The sequence below is a fragment of the Chamaea fasciata genome, unplaced genomic scaffold (assembly GCF_029207755.1).
Source record: "Chamaea fasciata isolate MVZ Bird 193981 ecotype frontalis unplaced genomic scaffold, bChaFas1.0.hap1 SCAF_5, whole genome shotgun sequence".
In the NCBI taxonomy this organism is placed as follows: Eukaryota; Metazoa; Chordata; class Aves; order Passeriformes; family Sylviidae; genus Chamaea; species Chamaea fasciata.
The window spans coordinates 72,308,330-72,331,253 of NW_027094090.1; the positions used below are offsets into that span (position 1 = coordinate 72,308,330).

At 36.0% G+C, this 22,924-nt stretch overlaps 1 protein-coding gene across 1 annotated transcript in view; it reads left to right on the top strand.

Moving 5' to 3' along the window:
- Window positions 1-628: 628 nt before the first annotated feature.
- PLCZ1 (phospholipase C zeta 1) overlaps window positions 629-22,924 on the top strand; it is a 44,377-nt gene continuing 22,081 nt past the window's right edge. The window contains exons 1-6 of the mRNA XM_066184703.1: window positions 629-861; window positions 1,496-1,646; window positions 5,452-5,686; window positions 12,266-12,467; window positions 14,053-14,197; window positions 15,745-15,900. Of these exons, the coding sequence (XP_066040800.1) occupies window positions 629-861; window positions 1,496-1,646; window positions 5,452-5,686; window positions 12,266-12,467; window positions 14,053-14,197; window positions 15,745-15,900 (1,122 nt within the window). The remainder of the gene's footprint in view (window positions 862-1,495; window positions 1,647-5,451; window positions 5,687-12,265; window positions 12,468-14,052; window positions 14,198-15,744; window positions 15,901-22,924) is intronic.

The following is a 22,924-nucleotide window of genomic DNA, read 5'->3' on the forward strand; positions in this document are numbered from 1 at the left end:
CAGTGCAAAACTTGGTGTCCTCAGCTTTCACAAATTTCATAAAATCTGTGGCAAACTGCCTTTGGTCTGTCACATTTAGAGTCTCACTCAGGCTTGCTGACAGCTACATGGAATCTGGCAACTTTGAAGCAGTTTGTTTGGAGGAGGACCCCTGTAAAATGAGTGGGAGATGGAGTCAGGGAGAAAGTCCAGCCTGGTTTCCAAAGGCTGTTCCAGTGATTTGAAGGCTGATACTCAGAGCAGGATGTGGACGGCTACTCTTGCCCAGGCTGGTTTTGAGGACACAGCAGTTCCTGGCAGAGAAGTGAGAGCTCAGGGGGCCTCCCAGCACTTTGGGGTGGCCTCTTGCCGTTCCCCAGCATCCACCATCACACCGTGCCATTGAGCCAGCTGGTTCCCCGAGGCCCAAAGAAGGGGTTTCCCCCAAGTTGCTGCTGTAGGTTGGTAGCACAGTGCTCCTGGCTATTTTGGGGAAGATGTTGTGGTGACAGCCTCATACCTCACCAGCCTGCCACCTTGGGCCAGAGCAGAGAGACCTCGCACAAGCTGGCCGAACTCCCCAGGACGACATTGGCATAGCTGTCTGTGAAAGGCCTACTCTGCCTCACACAGCTCCTGCCTGGTGCCCATGCCGGTGTGGGATACCCTGAGGGTGGGAGCCGGTGGATCAGGGCAGGGCCTGGGAGGCGCTGTGTGCTGGAAGGAGAAGGCACAAGATGGTGGCAGGGTGGTGAAGCAGCGGCAGGAAGGGGCCTGTGCTGAGCGCCTGCAGTTTGTGACATCACCAGAGCGACACTGGAAGGATGGGGGAGCAAGCATTCCATGCCATTCCCCAGGGCACAGTGGCATGAAGAGCCCACTGTGAGCCCAAGCAAGGAGCTGGCGTTGCCGCTGCAGTGAGGGGACTGGAGCAGGCGATGCACAGCCACCATGGATGAGAACAGATATCCTTTCCCTCTTCTACCTTCTCCTCCTCCTCTCCCCTCCCTGCCCTGTGACAGCTGCCATTGGGACTCCCCCTGACATCTCTACCCCCTCAGGCCTAGACCTGGCCTGGGCACACAGGTAACCCCCGAGAGGGTGGCAAGGAGGCCTGGGGCAGCCAGGCCCATCAGCCAGGGCTGGATGATAATGTTTGGGTGGGCACAGTGCTCATTCCTTGGTGTTTCTTGGCACTCTCCACCTTTCCCTGCCACTGCAGAATCCCCTCGGCCTCCCCACCTCTCCCTCCTCTCACTGCGCCCCTGTTTGCCCCCTGACCACCCCTTGATCTCCTTCACACCCTCCCCTCGGCCCTTCTGGTCACTGCCCTCTGAGTCTTTGAGGACAGAGCAGAAATCTCCTCCTGCACACCTCGGGGCATGCTGCATTCTCAGAGGTCAGAAGACAAGGATGTTCTAGAGCATGAGCAAAGGAAAGCACAAGCTTCTAAGGTTTAACAAAATTAAAAATCTCCCACTCACCCCCCTGTTTAAAAGGCAATTTCATGGACCAGAATCTTCCTTAACCTCACGTCTCATACATGGTTTTGGAATCTCATTCAGAATGATTTCAGGACTGGGAATATTGATTTTGAGGGTTGCATGAGGCTGCTTGAAAAAATGCAAGTACCTTTCGATGAAGATCATTTAAAACATATTTTCAAGGTAAGGTGTATGTACATTAAGCAATTAACAGTTTAGAAATTCAGTTACACACATCATACATTTGCTGGTTTTTTTGGGTTAAATTTTTGGGAAATGTATTTTACACTAGTGTGGTGTGCAAAATCAGCAAAGAATTTTCCTCCTCCAGGTCTTTTGTTTCTGTGTAAAATAGATAACCTAGGACTGGCATTTAAATCGCAATTATTTAGAGTGGAAAGTACCTCTAAGATCACTGACTCCAATCATTAATAAATTGAAAAGTCCACCTCTAAACCTTGCCCCTAAGCACCACATCTACTGATCTTTTAAGTACTCTCAAGGAATGGTGACTCAGGCACTTCTCTGGGCAGCCTGTTCCAATGCTTGACAGCACTTTTAGTGCAGAAATTTTTTCCTAACAGCCAATCTAAACCATCCCTGTTACAACTTGAGTCCACTTCTGCTTGTCCTACTGCTTGTTACTTGGAGAAGAGAGTGACATCCACATAACTCTGTCTTTTCACCACAGCGAATTAGTGTACGGTGGAAAATACAACGATTTTGATTCCCAGGTATTTTTTGCAGTGTGACTGCACTTGAGAAAACTGAAAGCAATCTGATTTCATCTTATCAGCTTCTTCTGTGATCAAGCTAATGAGCCCAGACGTGTCTGTCTGATGCTGGACAGAGCCATGAGAGCAACCTCCTAAAAATCTTCTTGCCAGGAGGGCAAAATGGACTTGTCTGAGGTGTCCAGGCTTTAGATCCAGCACACATTCATTCAATTCTCCGCTTCACCTTGAGATATGGCAGCGTTTAGGAGATTTCCATGAAGGTTACATGATACAGCTAAAAACTGGACTTAATAAATTAATTTAGTGTAGGTAAGCAAAGTATTGCCAAACAGATCTTGTATCAGTGAGCAAATACTACAAAACTGAGTGCCTTGGCACATAATGGGTGTACATGTCCTTCATGTAATGACTCAAAAGATGTAAGGTTTTCTCTTTTACCTCATCTTTTACACCTAAAACAGCTGTCGGGTAATGCTGTTTCCCTAAGGGAATGAAAACACGTGTGTGTATATATGTGTGTATATATATATATATATATATATATATATATATATACACACATTTATATATATGATTCTTTCGAGAATATTGCAACCAGCTGGCTGATTCTGTCCTGATTTGGCAGAAGAGAATTAACACTGTCAGAAAGTCAGAAGTCAGAACCCTTTACTTCATGAGAAGGAAGGTACTAAATTTTCCTCACCCTGTCTTTCTCATTGTTGTCTGCCTTGTCAAGCCAAGGTAGAACCAGCAGCATGAGCTCAGCCCTGGCTAAAGAGGCTTCCTGTGGTTTTTGAACCTGCACTGCACAGAGATAGTTGTCAACCTAAAGAATCTTTTGAGAACTTAAAAATCCTTCTCATTGTTTCCTCTATCTTCCCCCTAATTTGGTTTCTGACAGGAATTTGAGAGAGATGGTCAGCTGTGGGTAAAGAAGAGTGGAATTATTTGAGAGAAATATCAGAGAAGTCTGGTCTAGCTGTATTTAACAACATATTATATCCTATTATATATTAGATCAAGGTTGGTTGATCTAGTTATTTATAGCAGTACTGTTAGGTGTTCTTTGTTATTTGAGAAAGATTTACAGGTGTTCAGTAGTTTGGGGGCCTCAAATATTTAAGCAGTCTAATGACATGTAAAAATTCAAAACATTCTGGAAGGGGATCTTACTGACATCACTGTAAGTAGCTACACATCATCAGTTAATCTAATGGTTATACACAGCAAAATACATTTTATAGAAAACTAATTTTAAGGAGTAATCTGCTTTTTTCTTGTCTGTAGAGTATTTTACTGTAATACTCTTTTGAGCAAAATCGGAATTATGAACATTAAAGTTTTAAGGATTAATAAATTTTCACATAATTTCTCTCAAGACTCCTTGTCCCTTCTTTTTTTTTGAACAGCAAAGATATGATGTGCTTTAATAAAAATAGGAATGATAAAAACCAAACCCCCAAAACTGTAAGAGTATATATATATCTATATATATGTATCTTTTTATAGTGACATGATTTTTATCACTTTAATTTGAAGAGAGCTCTCTTGTGTAGTATTATTGCCTGTACTTCATCAAAAGGCAACTAAAATAGAAACTTTAATTTTTTGCCCAGCTTCTCTTTGTGCCAGTAACTAAGTGAACATCTTCCAAGTCCCGATAAAATGTTTATTTCCAAAATAATTTGGTATTTTCTTTTCCTGCTTAATGGTTATGAGCAAATTTGCAGCATTGTTAAGAACATTAAAAATTGGACTGAGGATATCAACCTTAGATGGGGAATTTCTCAGCAGTAATGAAATGTGTATAATTAGCATTTGTACAGAAATATTTTCTTGCTCGTGATTTCTGTTAAAAATGATTATTATTATTCTCTTTCACAAACTCAAAGCAAATACTGAAGTACTGATTAGTAAGATTTTTTTACTAGAACTCCTCATGAAATTTGATTTTGTACTTGTTTCAGTTATCTAATATATTTTTGCTCCTATTGTTGTACTTGTTCAGAAGGACAGTAGGAACAGTCTTGCGTAGGAAGGAACTGGCAATGAATCGTCAAACTTTTAGGTTTTATGGTATGGCTTCAAAACCAATCTAATTTAGCTGTAATCCAAAGCCTTGATCAAAGACCAGCCAGAGCTCAAATAAGCAATTTCCTGTTTATAGACACTTTTGTGGAAGCCAAACCAGCCATAGTAAGTGCCATGTTGTGGATGCTGGAACTTGGCCTCTTTGGCAGTGTCCATTTAAGGAGCCAACAATTAGGAATTTTCATCAGCATACAGCAATAATCACTGAGGCAGCGGATTGCCATTTGTTTGTGATTTTTGTGAGCAATTTTGTCAGCAGATTTCTCCTTATTTGGCAACTTTTAAGAATAATTTAGGCTAAAATGTTAGAAATATTTATATTTCGTATACTTATTTTGAGTAGAAAATTTTAAAGGAAAAATAGAATTGGTAAACTTGAGAAAAATGTAAAAGGCAGAAACAGTAAAAAAATATTATTCTACTCAAATTCTTTTGCCCTTTTAACTTTTCTAGTGGCTTTTATACTGAAACACAAAAATTAATTACTATGCTAACATTTTGTAAGCTCTGTGAAAACAAGCTTACAATTCACGAATCCTGAAAGTGTGAATAATTAATCCAAGTTAAACATTCTGGCTTCTTAAGAATAGAACATGATGTCATAGGTTATTACAAAATATCTTGTCTTCAAACTTTAATAGTGTTTTTTATTTGAAGTGTTGAAAGACTTGTATCTCCTGATAATTTGGTCACTATTATTTCATTTTTAAGATTATTGGTTGCTGTTTTTGTATGCAAGTTTGACTGACAGTATTTACAATATGGTGTAAATAGCTGTTGGAGAAGTATTATACTAAATATATTTTCCACTTGATGAGTTTTACGCTGCACATTTATTTTAATTCATAGCATTTTAGAGATTTTCTACAATGTGTTTGAATATTAAAAATGCATTAAATCTAAATTTATTGCACTTATTTAGATGCTAATTTTGTCATATGGTCCATTTTACTTGATATAAAACATTTGTAGCACACAAAGTATAATCTAAAAGTTGAAGAGTGTAATCTGATTGTAGTCACCATTGCCTGAGGATTCTCCTCTGATTCTCACTCTTATGGTCAGTTATAAATGAGTGTTTGGTGCATAACTTTGTATATTTGCATGTTGTTTTATTGATTTTTTAATTATTATTATTTTGGTTACTTTTTTTTCATCAGAAAACCATTGACAAACACGCAGGAGATGTGATTAGCATGGATGACTTCAGGGCAATTTATCGAACTCTTGTACACAGACCTGAATATGAAGAACTATTCAAGGCTTACTCGACAGATGGCAAAATTCTACCTGATAGCCAGCTCATTAAATTTCTTGTAAAAGAGCAATTTCAAACTGACGCTAACGAAACAACTGCCTTAGAAATTATTATGAAGTATGAACCCATTGATGAAGGTATGCAGTTTAACTATTTGATATTTAGCTCTTACTTATTGTGCTTCTCTTAATGCTGTGTTTTTCAAAACCTAGTATCTTTATTTCTTTAAAAGCATGTATTTTCATATTTTTATTATTTTTTTTTCTTCCTGTGTTTTAATTTATTTTCATGGTACCCTCCTTTCTCTGGTCTCCCTTTTTCTCTGACTTCTTTATTTTTTTTCCTGGTCCTTCTATAAATTCTGTTCTTCAGCTCATTCCATCTATTTTCAATTTGTTTTTCTTAAGGTTCTTTTCTGCCATTTTTCTTGTCGGCTTGTTACACTGTCTTTTCTCCCTTGAGTCATTTAGTGATAATGCAAAGCCTCGGACAAAACTTTTATGTCCCTCTGACTTCCTTGCAGAAGCACCGTCTAAGATTTTCATAGGTGCCTGGTCACCCTTTCTGAATCATGAGAACTCTGAGATGAGGAGGGGTTCATAAATATGTAACATGTTCTTCACCTGTTTAAAGGTGCCTCAATTTGGGGTGTAACACTTCTTAAGAGTTTCACTGATTTCTGCTTTGTGGCAAAATCTACAACTAAGCTATCAAAAGGATATAACTGCATTTTGTTGCAAGCTATTACTTTATTCAGTGGAATATGTTTAATTCTTTCAATTCCTTGGTTCCCAGTCTTTGAAAATGGGTGGAATTAATAACTGGTTAAAAAAAAAAAAAAACCAAGGAGAAAATATTTTTTCTGGGGTAATAACTTGGGGTTTTCTATGCTGACCTGTGGTGAAAGAAGAAAATGGAAAATGCCACTTTTTCAATGAAAAGCAGAAGAACATTTGGTGTTTCATTAAGATGCACTCACTGTCCAGTAATAGCTGCAAAACACATGACTCCTTATGCCTTTACTCTCTGAGGTTGCTTTTCAAATTTGACTATATTTTATTGAACATATTCTGCTCTTTCAGAGGAACTAATGCTTACTAATTTTATAAGCTACCAATTTAAAAAGTTCCTTTTGTTCTGTGTTACCTGTTTTGATGGGAAAGTTAAAAGCTATAACACAGTTAAACAATGAAAAATCTTCAGTCTATCAGAAAACATCTTTATTACTATCAACTGAAGTTTCTGTATGTTTAATTTAACGTCTGGTTTAAGTTTCAGATGCTGAGCCATATTCTTGTTTGTTTCTTCACCTGTGATAAATTTTTCTCGTAATTGGAAATTATCTTGCTGAACAAAATAATCTCTGTATTGTTCATGCTCCCTTGCGTGAATTCAAACTCCCCCTCAAACATATTTATTTATTGAAAAGTTCCAGTTATGATTGACATGGGAGATGATTCATATGGTATTGTGATAGACCATCTTGTGTAACTGTCGTTCTGCATTTGCTACAGAACATTATTCATCAGGATGATCTGTTGGACTCATCTGTCACCCTTGCCCTGTGTTTCACAGAAAGGGAAAAGGGCAGGTTTTGACACTTGATTGACAGGTTTGCTAATAGCAATGACCATTCTCTCATAAATGTGATAGCCCTGGTATGTCAAGATTAGGATGAAAACAATTACATTTTACATTATACATATAGTGTGTAATTATACATTTTACATATAATTTAAATAAATCCATTTACAGCATTTTGTGCATCCCTAACATTTGTGCAGAGAGATTTCCCAAGCTATTGAGCCTGATAACTCTGAATTTACTCTCTGTGAGTGCCATAGCTAGTTCAGGACACTATGGAATGAATTACTCTTTCATTTTTATTACACAATTTAAATATCCAATGTCAAAATGCTGCACTAACAGATTTTTTCACTTGTGTGCTAAAAGCTTGCATTTTTGGCAGAAAGAGCCATTTCTATGGAATTGATCACAAAATATGAATATGTGATTCACACCTGACAGTTGTGGCTTGCTAACACCCAAATGTCAGTTTTGTCCTTCCCAAACATTCCATTACCTGCACATTTTACTATTAGCTTTGAATGGAAGCCTCGACTCATTAAATGAGATTAAAGAAAACATGCCAACTAAATGCATTTTTTAAAAGCTTGATATATATGTATTTTTTAAAAAAATACTTGTCATTTACATGGATAGGATTAGAAGCACAGTGAGGATACGAAGGTACATCCCATTATTATTTGCAATGTAGTGCCATTCGAAGACTCTACTCCTGCCTATTTTCCTGATAGGCAATACAAAAACAGGGCAAAATGCAATCCTGTCGTAAAAAACCAACTTGCTTTGTAAATAATAATAAAAGCCTGGTGCATCTGTGAGATAAGGACTTTGAGTAATTCAGAATGTATTTGTGAAGCAAAAAAAAACATTCTCAGTTTGTTCCTAGCAAGCAGAGTTGTGAGGGGTTTTTTTGGGTTTTTTTTGTTCATGTGTGTGAGAGATAGAGCAGGATGTAGAGCATAAATTTGCAGAAGAGAGCATTTGATCCCACTGGCCAGTGTAAATCAAACTTAATAAAGTAGACGTCTCTGCCAAATTCCTGCAGATTTCATAAAAAATCATGTGAAGTAAGAAAGATGACCTAAAAATCTCAACTAAGACAGTGGCTGTGGCTGGATTTGTGAGACACAATAGTTCAGAGGTATGAAAGGGTGTGTAAATATCCAGTCTCAGGGAAAATTTTCAGAAGAAGGAGATTACAAGCCCTTAGAAGACTAAACTGCTGTTCAGAGAGATACTTTAGTCCAGTATGCATCAGTTATAAGTGTAGGTAAAGTAGAAAAAAGCCTCTCTAGAATATAAACTCAGAGTAGAAAAGGAATAACTGTATTCTTACTTTAGTCAAGGGAATACTTCTCTCTTTACTGTTCCCTTAGAGCATGAATGTTTCATTCTGATATAAAGTAGTCAAATTTCATAGTGTGAAATTCCATCTGATGATGTTTCTGCCTGACTTTTAACGATGATTGAAAGATTCCTCCTTCCAGTGTAGCAGAGTAACACCCTGATCTCTGATTGCAGGTATTTCTCCTGAGTTCATTCCTAAAATTTGCAGCAAATGTATCTGTACTCACTTCACTCTCTCTGGGGGCCAAGGAACATAGACATTAATTATTAATTTAGCACTTCGGTAACAAAGAGCACACACATACATTTAAAGACATGGGAAACTCCTTTCTCCCCATTTCCTAGTCTCAAATTCAGTTCAGGCTCTTCTCCTCCCCACTCCCCAGCCTCTACTTCAGTCCAGACACCTCCCCCTGCACCCTGTCAGGGCTGCAGGTTGTACTCAGCCCCTTCAGGAGGAAGCAGGTCTTGCAGTAGGCTCTGGCCAGTGCAGAGTAGTTTCTTGTTTTGTCTGCTTCAGTGTGGGTGCTCTACAGGCCTTCAGGGCAGCAAACATCTTATGAAAGTTTTCATTTTTTTTCTTTCCAAAGAGGAAGAAAAATACATTCAAAGAAGCTCCAAGATAAACAAGAAAGTGGAGTGTCATAAACTCTAAAAATAATGTATAATGTAATCTGAGTCTTTCAAATACTCAGATTATATCCATAATTCCTCTCTAATATGACAGTATTTGTATATATGGCAGAGCTGGAGTTTACCTTAACAGGAGGAATGAGAAAAATAATTTTTTCTTAAATCATATTTAAAAAACCCAAATAATAGAAAAGAATATTGTTATAATAAAATGAATTCTACACCATCCAAAAGAGGAGGGCAAGAAAAAAAATCATTGAACTTTGTGAACAAAAAGAGGAAATGAGAAGACAGAAATCTTTTCTTGCCTTCTCTTTCTACAATGGATGGGTATGTGTGTGCACACTAACTACTGCTAAAAGGTCCTAATGGAGAAAAAGACTGAGGTTCCTCTGGGGTAGAAATGTAAGGCCTTGATGAAAGTCTTTTCACTGTGGAATAGTTATGGAGATGAAGTCCCATTTCCTTTAATGTAGAAGAAGCAGAAAATGTCTGTAAATGGTCAGAAAATAGTATGACTGGACTATTCCTCAGAAATATAAGGGCCTGTAATAAGCTCTGTAAAAACACAAAGATTTTTAGTCTGTTGATTGGAGACATGAGCTGAATGTTTTATTGAAGTCCATGAGCTTACGTATTGACTAGATGTTCATTTTTGGGAGATTATGGTCATCAGCATATTTGCCTAAACATTAATTTCTCTTGAGAATATTGCAGTTAATTTTGTCAGTGACAAGAAAAGCCAAGAAAACATCATAAATAATTCAGAAAAAAAAGGAAGACTTTAAAACCCAGTATTTTCCGCTTAATTTAATAAATCAATGCAGAAAAGATAAGAATTGTTAGAAAATAAAAAATGTACGCACGCACACACATAATTACCAGCTCTACTTGTAAGTGCTCAGAGAAGTATATAGATCATGAAAAATAAATTAATCAGAAATGAAATCCAGAGAGTTCGTGTAATTCAAAAATGGAAAAAAAATTCAAAAATTGAAAAAAAATTTCAAAATGTTTTTTAAAGATCCAGCAAGTAGAAACTTAACCCAATTGTTACAAGTATAGAACAATGTAACACATGCATGTGGATAAATCTAAGCCAAGGCACCAAATAGGATACACTTTTCAAGAGTCATCAGGGTAGCAAGAAGTCATCCTGCCAACCTCTTAGTTAAAAGAAAACCAGAGAAATTCCTGATGCAATAAGTTGGCTCTATAATATTATTAACATTAAACTGAGTAAGATCTCAGTCGAAAATATGGATGAGACAGGGTAGGACCTTCTTAAATGATGCAATCAGGTCAGTGAAGACAGGTTGACAAATCCAAGCTCTTAGAAAATTGACTGTAACTAGCTTGACTAATATAAGTCAAAGGTTACTTTTGAAAATAGGGGGGAAAGGAATGATGAATTGAAAGACCGGAAAAGATCAATCGTAATATCTATTTTAGAAAGGGAACATCCAAGGAACTGGACATTGTCACTTACTAGAAAGAAAATGGAGCAAATAATAAATATGTAAACCCTTCTAAGATGGTAAAGGTGAGTGGCAGTTTGTCAGGCCATTCCATGAAGAAATATTCTCCTGTTTTTTCCTATGAAAGATTAATAGCACTGGTGGATAGCAGGAAAATGAAAATTATCAGAAATCTGAAACAGAAAGATGCCCTGGATATGATTTGTTTTTGTGGAAAGCAGAGGAATAGGGGAAGTGCAAGAGCAGTTCTCATAAGTGAAAGTGTGAAAACAGAGAAGAGGCATAGTACCAAACAGGTCAAATATTTTGGACAGCAAGGAAGTTTCAGGGTAAACTTCTGTTTCCTAATTATGGAAAATTTTCTCACAGTAAAGTTACTTAGCTGTTGAAATAGTTTTACTAGATTGTCTGTGGATTCTTCACCAATGAAAGTGTGGAAGAATAACTTCAGGAAGACTTCTGGTAGGACTAACAGTTGTTGGGTGAATGTATGTTTGATGTCTGCATGGCCTTCTGTTTTCCTTTATCATTGTAAAACATTGCAAGTTTTCTAGTTCAAAGACCTGTGTAATTGAGAGACAATTATTTTCTGTAAATTCTCATTCAGGTGTAAAACTTTCAGTCTGTCACACACCAAAGATCAATAATTGCAATTCTAACTTGTATATTCTGATTCTTATAGCTGTGGTAAGAATTACCAGTGCAGAAAAGGGGGGTTTTCCTGCAGGTATTTCCAGTCCCCAAGTTTGTATACATCGACTTCTAAGTTGTTCTTAGCATAAAATAATCTTGGATTATTTACTGCTTGTTCACTTCTAGTCTGCTACCGTGACAATAAAGCAATTTTGGAGTAATAACTGGGCAAAATCTCTCACTAATTCAAACTATGTTCTGAAGCAAAGCAGACTTTTGAGATTATATCATTTGCAAAATGACTGCATTCTAAACATGACGTTTGGGAGCAGTAGCCGGCAGTTTTAAAGGCTCTGTTTGCCATTAAATCAGTCAAAACCAAAACAAATGGGATGACTATCACTGGTATGGACTCAATTAGTTCATTTTGTTATTAATGTAGTGGTGTAATAAGCTTGATTTGCAATTCATCTGTGTGGGCAGTTATTTCTTTTGTTAAGATGCTGTTTTAATTTCAAATATTTCCAAACATTTTTTGATCAATATTTATTTGGAATTTTCCACCCCTGGGGAGGACATTTGGTGCTAGGAATCATAGTTTCTGCAAGATTATATTGTGACTTTCTGACTGACTTTTTGGAGAACAATCCTGGTTCTCTCAAAAGAGAAAAAAAGAAGATTCTCTTAGCACATTGTCTGGCATGTTACTTTCCTAAGTAAACAACAAATATTTTACTTTATATTTAATTAGGACTACTGAAAACTCTCCTTACTGCTGTCCATAGAAGAATAAGTGTCAAAACACATTTATTTCCTCTCAGAAGTTTGAACCACAGCAATTCAGCTCCAGAGTCACATGTATCTGATGTTTGTGTTGTTTATACATTTGTTATGAATTTTAAAATTGCAGGAAAGTCTTGTGCTGTATAAATGTTAGCAGTGTTCAGAATTAGCTATTAAAAATTTCAGAAAGTACATAGATACAACCATCAGAGTGGCTTCACAACAGAGACTTTTTTTCCTTTTGTTTTTCTTCAGTGAGGATGAAAAGGATGATGTCATTTGAAGGATTTATAAGGTACATGAACTCAGAAGAATGTTCAATATTTAAAAGCCAGCACAGGAGCATCTATCAAGATATGAACCACCCATTATGTGATTATTTTATTTCATCTTCTCATAATACCTACTTGATAGCTGACCAGCTAATGGGACCCAGTCATTTATGGGGATATACCAGGTATTTAGATGTTGTTTTTTTTTATATTTTAAACATTCTTTGGCTTTTTTTTTTTAAATGAATGCTAAGTCACATCCAATCCTAATTGGCATTAAGGGACAAAGCCAACAAAGATACAAGCTGAAAATGTGAGAGTGGTATTTTATTTTTGGGTACACTTCTCCATATATTTGCTAAGCCATCTGTTCATAGTCTGGAAACAATCTTTTTTTTCACTTGCATCTCAGAAAATCAACCTTGCAGCAAATGAAATCTATAGTATGGTGTACAGTACACAATTAAATAAGTTTTTAATCTCAACACTGTGCAAAAATAAATAACTCCCTGAAAGAAATATAAAATTCCTGGGCAAACTCGAATCTGTTCAATATACCAGGATGTAAATTCAATGTACAGGATGTGTGTTGGAGTATGTCTGTGTCAAGGGCAGTTGTGTTCAGTGTATGTTGTAAAGTGAGCAGTTTAGAAACAATAAAAGGAACAAAATGTGGGTGTTCAAGTAACCAGCAGGGAGAGGAACCTCTGCAGTGTGTGACTCCAAGAGGAGGATGCCCTATTGCCTAGGCAGGCAAGAAGGAAATGGATTGTGTAATAAAGGCAACACTGAGAGGGTGGGACATATTAAGAACTAGGAAGAGATGTGTCCAGAATCCCTATTATTTGTACTACTTTAGTGAAGAGAAAGCAGTTGGAAACATCATCTATATGAACTCTTTTTTAAATTTTTTGTTGCTCAACGTTCTATAGTGACTTGCAACCATCAGAAACAATACCCAATTTCTAACAGTATTTAAAATTCCATTATGTTAATGCTGCTGTGCTGAAAGTAATTGCAAAGAGGGTATAACCTCCTCTCTCTTCCTTTCATCTACTATTTGTGTGAGGAAAATGATAAAATCAGTTAGAGGCATATTTGACATATTGTTAATGTGTGAAAAGCAGCATGTAAAAGACAGATTGGTAATTAAGTAAAACAGTTTATAAGAAATGTTTCTGTTAGTTGCAAGTGAAATATTAGAATTCTAAGAATTTAAGGGATGCAACTAACATATTATAATTAAAGCCGTAAAGTCAAGGTGCCTGAGGAACTTTAGCACTCCTTCTTAGCAATATGGTCTGGGAAGAAGAACTGACTTATGTGAAGACCAAGTGCAACCTAATTCTCTAAGTACAATGGATTTTTAAATACAGTGATTCTCAAAATTGCAAGCAAGTTTGGAATAGCAACACAAAAGACCATTTAAAATATTTATTTTTTAAGTGGCAATTTGCCTTTTTTCCAAAAATCCTCTATTGGAATCTTTGACCCTCATTTTTAGCCTTTTAAGGAAGATAATTCAGGTAATTCCGTATTCTTTAATGCTCTGATAAAGTTTATTACATAACACACCTAAAAACCCAACAGAAAGTATGACTGTCTTATATAGATGTATAATTCTGTAGGATTTCTTTTTATTTATGATGAAAATGAGGTAGTTTTTCTGTAATTAATCACTGTGCTTGTAATCAGAAATACAGCAGCTTGTACAAAAAAGTGTGGTATCTTTCTTTTGGCTGTAAAATTGTTTCTCTTGTTCTTCTGAAGTGCTCTCTTAAAAGGATGTCGTTGCCTGGAGATTGACTGCTGGGATGGACACAACAATGAACCTGTTGTGTATCATGGTCACACTTTAACAAGCAAAATTCCATTTCGTTCCGTAATTCATGTGATTGACAAGTATGCATTTATGGTATGTATAGACATATGTATGTATACATAGGTTGATTAGAATGTGATGGTGGCTTTAACCACCAGGGACATGGCTCTTACAGATTCTCCAGGGTAAAAAAATATGAAACAGAGACTGTGGCAATGGGCATTGTTAAAATTAATTACAGAGTGATTGTGCTATTTGTTCTTGATGCATTTTTAAAACTTTTTAAAGAAATTGCAATAATTTTTCCTGATCATGAATATAAACCAAACTGAGTGCAAAGGATTCAGGTGATCTTACTCGGCTTGTTAGGTGTAATTCTCACCTGAGATCATTTAAATAAGGACTGAATATAAATTTCAGAACTAATTCAGAATTGGTCTGATGCTTTCCCCTTTTTTATATCTTGTAAAAGTTTTTGCTTCATTTATTCTTCTGCTGCCATCAGTCTGTCTTATATCCTATGTGTGAATTTACGAAATAGACAAAAATATTAGAAAATAGATGAGTTTGAGACTTTGTTTTCTATTTCTTCTGTTTTGATTTTGAATGTTGACCCTGATAAATGTTAGCAGATACTGGTTTTTTTTGGTCAGGTGACTCATCAGGGCAATGTTCCTTCTGCCCATCTCTGGAAAAACACTGAAATCTGGAGAGTTTTTGACACTGTCTCAGGCTTTTGTATAGGATTCTGGCAAAACTCCTGCTCAAATGAAGTGCTGAAGGACTATTAAGATAAATCTCAGAATCAGGCCAGCCCTATATGTGTGAATATATAAATCCATGATCATCAATTTATGTGGATTTTTATACATATGTGTTTCTAGCCTTCTCAGTGTTAATCAAAGCTATGCTTTTTCTGTTCTGTTTTCTATAAAAAATTAATTAGTCTCTGATTTTAAAAGTTAAATTGAAAAACATTATTTTATTCCACTGTTTTTCAAAACCCATTGAATATAACTCTCTTATTCTTCCTAATACACAACATATTGTGCTTAACTCTAATGCAAACATCATTTCTCAAATCCAAGTGCCAATGAGATGATAAAATCACAAAAGATAATGGTTGACACCAGCTGTCCAAGCAGGCTGAGCTTTGCTTCTCTTAACAGTCAATAGCAAGTGCTCAGGGGACAAATGTAAAGAGAGGAAAATCGTAAAATGGTGTTTTCCTTATTGACAATTTAGGTCCTGCCTGAGCAAAGATTTCATTCAGACAATGTTTTTGGTAGCCACCAGTATTACTGGCAACTTATGAGATTTACTTATATTTTTAAATTGATATGTTTCTTTTGAGTTATTCTCTAATTTTTACTCAATTTCCCTTTTTCACCTTTTACCTTTAATTTTTACTCAATTATCCTTACTTGAGTATTGTGATGAGAAAAGTGTAGATTGTCCCTAGAAAAGTTTGTGATATTTTGAAAAATTAAAAATATGCATAGCTTGTTCATGTGAAGGCAATTGCTTCTGAACAAGCTTTGGGGCAACTGTTGTAGGGGGACTTTTGTAAGATTTTTTGGAAAAAACAATTATTCATATTTTTTAAAATTAATAATAAATTCCTAAAATTATATTTCCAGTCATCTGCCTATCCACTCATACTGTCTTTGGAGAATCACTGCAGCCCTAAACAGCAGGAAGTAATGGCAGACTGCTTGAAAACTATTCTAGGTGACAAACTTCTTTCTTCACCTATTGGTGGTGAAGTAGATATGACTCGACTGCCTTCTCCTGAGGTAATAAGTTTTCATTTTTCTCTGTGAAAGAGATGGTAAAAATTGTGTGATTCTTCTTTTTGTTTGTGTGTGTGTGTGTTTTTGGTCCTCTGGAACTGAATTAATGGATCACATCTGGTGTCTGAAGTAGACTTCAGGTAGTAACAAAAATATTTAGACAGCACAAAAAAGCCACATGGAAAAGACACCACATGTTGGTGTATCTGTTATCTGCTGATTTATTTTTGTTGCTTGAATTGAAGGAAATTCCTGAAATTTAAACATGTTATTGAAATGGAAATGTGATTCTACATTTTTTTGTCCGTAACAGTGATGATGAAGCTTTTTCTCTGTGTTCTGCTACTGCAAAGGCATTCTCGTTCTCAGTGTGTTTCTCCCTAAGACAGTGTTTCTCAGCGGGTAGCCTGAGACCCCTGGGATATGAAGTCAGAAAAGGCAATTAGATGGGTGTTGAAAATTTTATTGCAAACTAAAACAAATAAATTTCCATTGTTTCTGTCTTTGCACATCATTTTCTTTCAAGGACAAAATTTTTTTTCAAATCTCATGTAGCACAAATATGTGCAGACATACAAGATACTTATTTCGGCTTGTCACTGTTGCTAGTGATAGCTATATTTGACACTTTTTTTTTTTTTACAGTAACTAAAAAAATGCAAATGAAAATGTGGGGAGGAAGCACTGTCATAAGGAAAAACAACACACAAAAGATCGTAATTTTTAAAGTATTTGTCAAGGAAAAAATATTTTTGAAGTGGTCTGTCTAAAAGATGTGCTGAAGTATTACCATACTCTTATATTTCCATAACAATGTTGTTGTAAATTTATTTAATATTCACATTTCTCTGCCTTTTATTGTTTTTTAATTGTAGCATTATATTCTTTTACATCACGGTGTCTAATATAATTTTGAAGCCTTGAAAACTTCTTTTTCAATTAGGAAAAAATTTAAACTATATCAAACAGGAGGGCTTGTTTTAAATCCAGCTTCTCAAAGCTGGATTCAGTGTAGGAGATGTCCAAGGCTCATATGTCCTCTGAAGCAAGCGCAAAATCAGTGAACATGGAATCACTGAGTGACACACTTAAAAATATTACTTTCTATGATATATATCCCTTAACATATGGTTACTGAGATATATGGAATTCATACTTCATATTTCCATGGCCTAGAATTTTCATGAGTCAACTCTGTAGTTTTGCCTGAGAATGGATTGCTGGGTCTATAAGCATGGAAATGCTGTCAGGTGAGATTCATTCTCCTGAACTTTTAACATATTAAAGTATTGTGAGATATAATTCCCATCTGAATGAGGTGTAAGTATTACCTAAATGACACCACTGTCCTCAGCTGGTCACAAAACTTTGAATTTAATAAATTAATATCTTGAGAATGAACATAAATTAGGATCATCTCCATTTCTCCTAGATGCTCTGATAAAGCATGTAACAAAAATCAGCACGATTTTACTTAGCAATGGAAATATATAGCTATGAGTGAATTTCTAAATTCAGTAGTAAGCTTGACTTTTGGCTGGCATCTTTTTGAAGAAAAAGATGGACTTTTGGTCCATGTTCAAAAGGAGTTTAATGACATCACATCATTAAAGCTTGGGACCTTGTGTGTTTTCAAGGCCTGGGTAAATTCATTGTCATTTGAGAAAGCCAAATTCTGAATTTAGTCTTCTTCAGACTGCTTTACTTAAGCTCTGTGAAAGAGATGTTACAGAACCACAAATGCTGAATTTAATGCTCTTTGTGGGAAGGGTTCTCAGTTAGTGTAAAAAAAAAAAAAAAAGCCATCACCTATATAATTCACTGCTCCACTTTTTTCAAGATGGAGCATGAGCAAGAATAGGGAAAAAGCCACATCAGTGCTCTTTAAGATAAGAATTAAATGGCTCTTTTATGTGTACATGAAGTGGGAAACCACATAGTTTCTCCAAACACTTCAGAGAAACATTTGCCAATTACAGGTTCCTTTTAGGTTTTGGAGTTTTGGAGGTTTCCATGGAAATTATTTTCTCTTATAAGGTCAATCATCTACTTCCTTCTTTAAGTAGATCTTGAGCTATACCTTTGTCAGCTGAGATGATTGTGTGTGTGTGGAAGGAGGTTAAAATGAGGAACAAACCTGCTCTTAGGTGGTTCCTTGGGCCACCTTGCAATGATGTCTCCTCCTGTTGTAATTCCAAGTCAAATTTACATGGAAGATCAGAAAATAAATGTGGAGGATCACTGAACACTTCTCTCTGCTTTTCCCAACACTTGCTTCATCTGAAAAACAAACCCCAGAAAATTTCAGGGGTAAAGGTTTTTTAATTCTTTGTCCTCAGTCATAGTCACACTTCCAGCTGACTATATTGTTATTGTTAATTCCCTGCAATTCCTGCATTCTGTAGCACCTCAACACACAATTCTTCCTCTACACGTGGAGGAAAGAGAAGACTTTTGCTCTATTTCTTTCTTTCACACATCCCTTATCCCCTGAGAAACTGAGGCTGCCCTTAAGCTTCACCTATCTTATCTACTCTACCTCTTTCCCGAGCAGATGTTTTGCCACCTAAAGCAACAGACCTGATATAATTCTCTGCTCCTAATCTTGGCCATCATGGTGCTTTTAAAGAGAATTCATGAACTTCCTCTAATATTCACTGGAATATCAGGTCCTTTGAGTCAGGTCCTGCATTAAATTAGATTTGACATCACTGACTGGTGCCAGACATCCCTGCTGGTTGCACCAGCACTCCTGGTGATGTGCTGATAGAAAGTGAAGGAATGAAGTGTCTTGTGCAGCAATTTGTAGATGAACTTAGAAAACATCAGGATGCCAGAAGAGATGAGGTTTTACTTACCCTGCTGTGTCCTTCCTCTCTAAGAAATTTGACAGCAATTGGAAGAAATGCGTAGGCATCCAAAATAATACAGGAAAGAATGTAAACATTAATGCTTTGGTGAAGGTTTGTTCCTTAATCATTTTGCATCGTAGTGCATTGAACTGTCTTTCACTGCTTGCAGGATATATATTTCAGATAGTTAGGAATTTTTTACTATTTGCAGGTTTCCAATCACAAATTTGGAATGAGATAGTGATGTGTGATTAACTGAAAGTGAAGCTACTGTGATTTTACAAGTTGTTTTTTATGTTTACCAGACCGCTGCAAGACCAATTACTGTATTGTGGTGGTTCAGAAACATTTCTGGCCAGGATTGCCAAGACTTCCTTGTGGTTGTTAAACCTGTGGTGTCCAAAGAAAAAGATCTGTTTAATGATCTCCTTGAGAAAGATCAATAGAAAGTCTCCAAACTTTAGCCAACTTTATGGGCTACGGACATTTTAAATTCTGCTATTATGAGGAAAACCAGCTAACCACATAAGCCAGGACTCATTCTTCACACTTTTCTTCACCTCTGTCTACTCAGTATAAAAAGGAATTTTCTCTGCACAGTGAGTGTTTTCACTGAGAAAATCAAGATCAAGCCTGCTTTAGCATATATAAATCTGTTGCTTCAATTATGAGATTAATTCCTATTTATTTTGATCAACAAGTCTTATATGCAAATGTCTTGACCAAGTCTTTGCATCAGAAATATCTTTGCTTTTTAGCAAGTCAAAACACTTCTAGTCACTCTTTTGCCTTTCAATCAGTCTATGGCATCTATTTACAAAAATAGGAAGAAAGAAATGAGAGTGTGGTATGTCTTGGTGATGACCTCAAAAATAAAAAAAAATAATATTTTTTTCTCATAAAATTTCTGGAATCTTTAGGGTGTACTGAGTACTTACAGAAGACTCATCAAATTCCTTCACTATTTTTAGGCATTGCACTCTTCTTGAGGGAACTTGGTTTTCCCAGAAATGTAGTGACAGTCATTATCTGTTGTTAATAGCTTCCCTGCAGTGTAAAGCAACTTCAGGAGGTAACTAAAAACAAGACATTGCCATATTTTATATCATCACCCAGATGGGTTTTGGGTCGATGGTTTATTTGGTGTATAAAAATCAGGTCCTTCGTTTGGTGAGCTATCTTCTTGGAACAATGAACTTTGGTGAGGAATCTGTGCAATGAAGGCTCTGAGCTCACTGTACTAATAATACTGGCCAACCCGTAACCATCTTTCTCTGCAATCATTCTTTGGATTTCTTTCCAATCCATCCAGAGACTGAGTTGATTCTGTAGAATATCATCTCAGCTATAGCACAGCTGTTTAGCCTTGGACCAGACTTACCTGAAGTCTACTACAGAGCACAATACAGAAGTGGAATTTTCAGGGTAGGGTGCTTGTCACTGGGTAAATGTGTTGCATGAAAACTTGTTATGAGGTAACTAAAATGCTGCTCCTGATATAATTAATAGCTGTTTACCTAGAGCTCAGACATTGGTGATAGTATTGATTTAAAGTATCTTGATAACTGTGATTTATAAGGCTGCCACAGAGACATCTATTCACACTTCAGTAAGTGTGATTCTCTAGAATTGTTAAAGATAGCTGGTGTTGGGGTTTTTTTTAACAGTTGTACTTAACAAATCTTGTCATTGTCTCCAAACCTTTCCCTGTGTTAGACTTCACAGGAGGTGTTGCATCTTCATCCTATATCAGTATTTAAGACAGCACTATAATTCTTGAAATAGAATATTATGTAAAACTCAGAAGAGATTCTAACCTTGTTACTCAGCAAGATTTTCAGGACTTGATATTCCTCTAACTAAGCACCTACAGCTGGTCAGGAGAGGTGAAGGAAGAACAACAAGCGAAATTTAAACAGGAGAAACTATTTTTTTATAATACTTATGTCTCAAATTCAGGGTTTATTCTTTACATTTCTGGGGTCTGAATTCTTACATTAATTGCAGTGGTCAATAGGTGGGTTTGCCTGATCCAAAGTACTTGTGATTTTTGTCTTGGAAACTTAGCATTACATCAGCTGATTTGTGTTGTACATCACATTAACCAGAATGTACAAGAAAAAAAGTTTCGTTCATTTAATTATGTAAATATTTGTTCCAGTTGATTGTACTTCGAGGCTTTTGCTTATGCCAGCCTTGAAGTCCCACTATGCTCTAGGGAAGACCTATTATGTTTTACACATTTAAATTTTTTAGTATGCCTACAGTTTATAAAGAAGTAAATACCAAATGTATTTTTAACTTATTTTGCCTTTCATAATAAAACTAGAAAGGAGAAGTTATAGCGAATGCTCAGACTTTCAGCTCATTAAAAGGCTTTTCAGCTCTCTTAGAAGATTTGGACATGTAGAGAAAAAGGTGTCACATGGTTAGCAGTGCTGATTACCAATTAAAGAACTCAGATTTCACGGAGTCACTGATTTTGTAACCATACATTTGCTGTAAGATTTTTTTGAAGATGTTTGAAGTTCAGACAAAATCCTTGGTATGCCATTTTTTTTCGCTCTGTGTTTCACTTTCTATGATTTGGGGTAACTATTATTGGAATTTGCTTCTGGCCAAAAAATAGCAAATTTTCATATCCCTGGAGTATTTTTTGTAACTGTTTCTAAAAAGAGCTGTGATTTTAAAATGTTGTCTTTGTAGAAAACAAAGCAAAGCAAAACAAAATCTTAAAAAACTTCTCCTACCTCATGTTTACATTTTTGCTAACAGCTTGTAAACAGAATTTTAGAGACTGATTTAAAACATCATGACCCATTTTTATATCATTACACACATACACTATGGTCCTTTTTTACTTGAAGAAGTTTGCATATAGGAGGCAGTAATGTAACCATAGAAAGTTTTTTCTTCCCTTGTATGACAGGTCTGTTTTTTTCTTTTGTAATTAGAATTAAGTCTTCAAGACCAAAAGTGGATAGAATTGCTTTTAAATATCGGGAAATCTGAACATGTAAAGGAAAGTTCAGAACTCTTAAAAAATATAAATAGCCTTAATCATATTAAAACTCTTCTAAAAATATCACAGGGAAAAAAAAAAACAAAAGAGTGCATCAGTAAGAAATGAAGGAAATGTTAGAGGGCAATCCTTATTCTGAGTCACCTGTGCAGAGAGACTAATCAAACCTTCCAACAGCGTGGCATTGGTAGATATTGGGCATAGGATATCTCATTCCACTGGCACCCTGGCAACTACCAACACGAGATCTGAAGTGATAAGGGGATTATGAGCAGTGGAGCTTGCAATGGAAATAAATGAAATGTCTCTATCCCTGCCTATGGCTCTGGTTTCCATCATAAATTTTTGGGTTTATATGTTTCCATCATCCAGATGTTTCATGTTTACTTAATGGATACCTTAAAATACAGCGTTTCAGTTACCTTTCATTTATTGTGAAACTATTTTTTTCCCCTATTCCTGCCACACTCCCAGTAGTGTAATCTTCCTTTTCACTAGAGCATTGGAAATTTAAGGAATATTTTTGTGGATCACTTTATTCAAGAGTGATAGTAAGTCCTGTTACTCACTGGCAGCTCCTGTGTGCAGATGTAGAGTTGAAGTCTGCCACATAATAGCATTTTTACTATTAATATAATTTAATAAGTCTAGGTAAAATATATACTTATCGGATTCTGTTGCAGAGATGAAAGCCATGTTATTAGAATCAGTATAATCCAATGATGTTTTTCCCCCTCTACATTATATATTATGGAAGTTGATATATGTCCATTTAAAAATAGAGAAACTGCTTAGGCAAAATCACCAATCTGTTGTTTCCCTGGCCAGGCAAGATCAGTATAAGAATCTACTCTAAAATAACATAAGTTATGAACAAAATTTTAATTTTGTACACACGACAGATACGCTCAAAGGCACTAATCGAATGACAAGTTTCCTGCAGCCTCAATAATAGATCAAAACATTCCAAATTAATATCAGACAGATCTTTAAGTGTGTATATATATATATATATATATATATATATATATATATATATATATAAACATAGGCATAGTAAAAAAATATACCTTCTATGTCTTGCCTAGCTATCACCTTTGGCTCTTATTTAACTTCCTACTCTTATATTTTCATAGTTTCACCATCTGGTGGT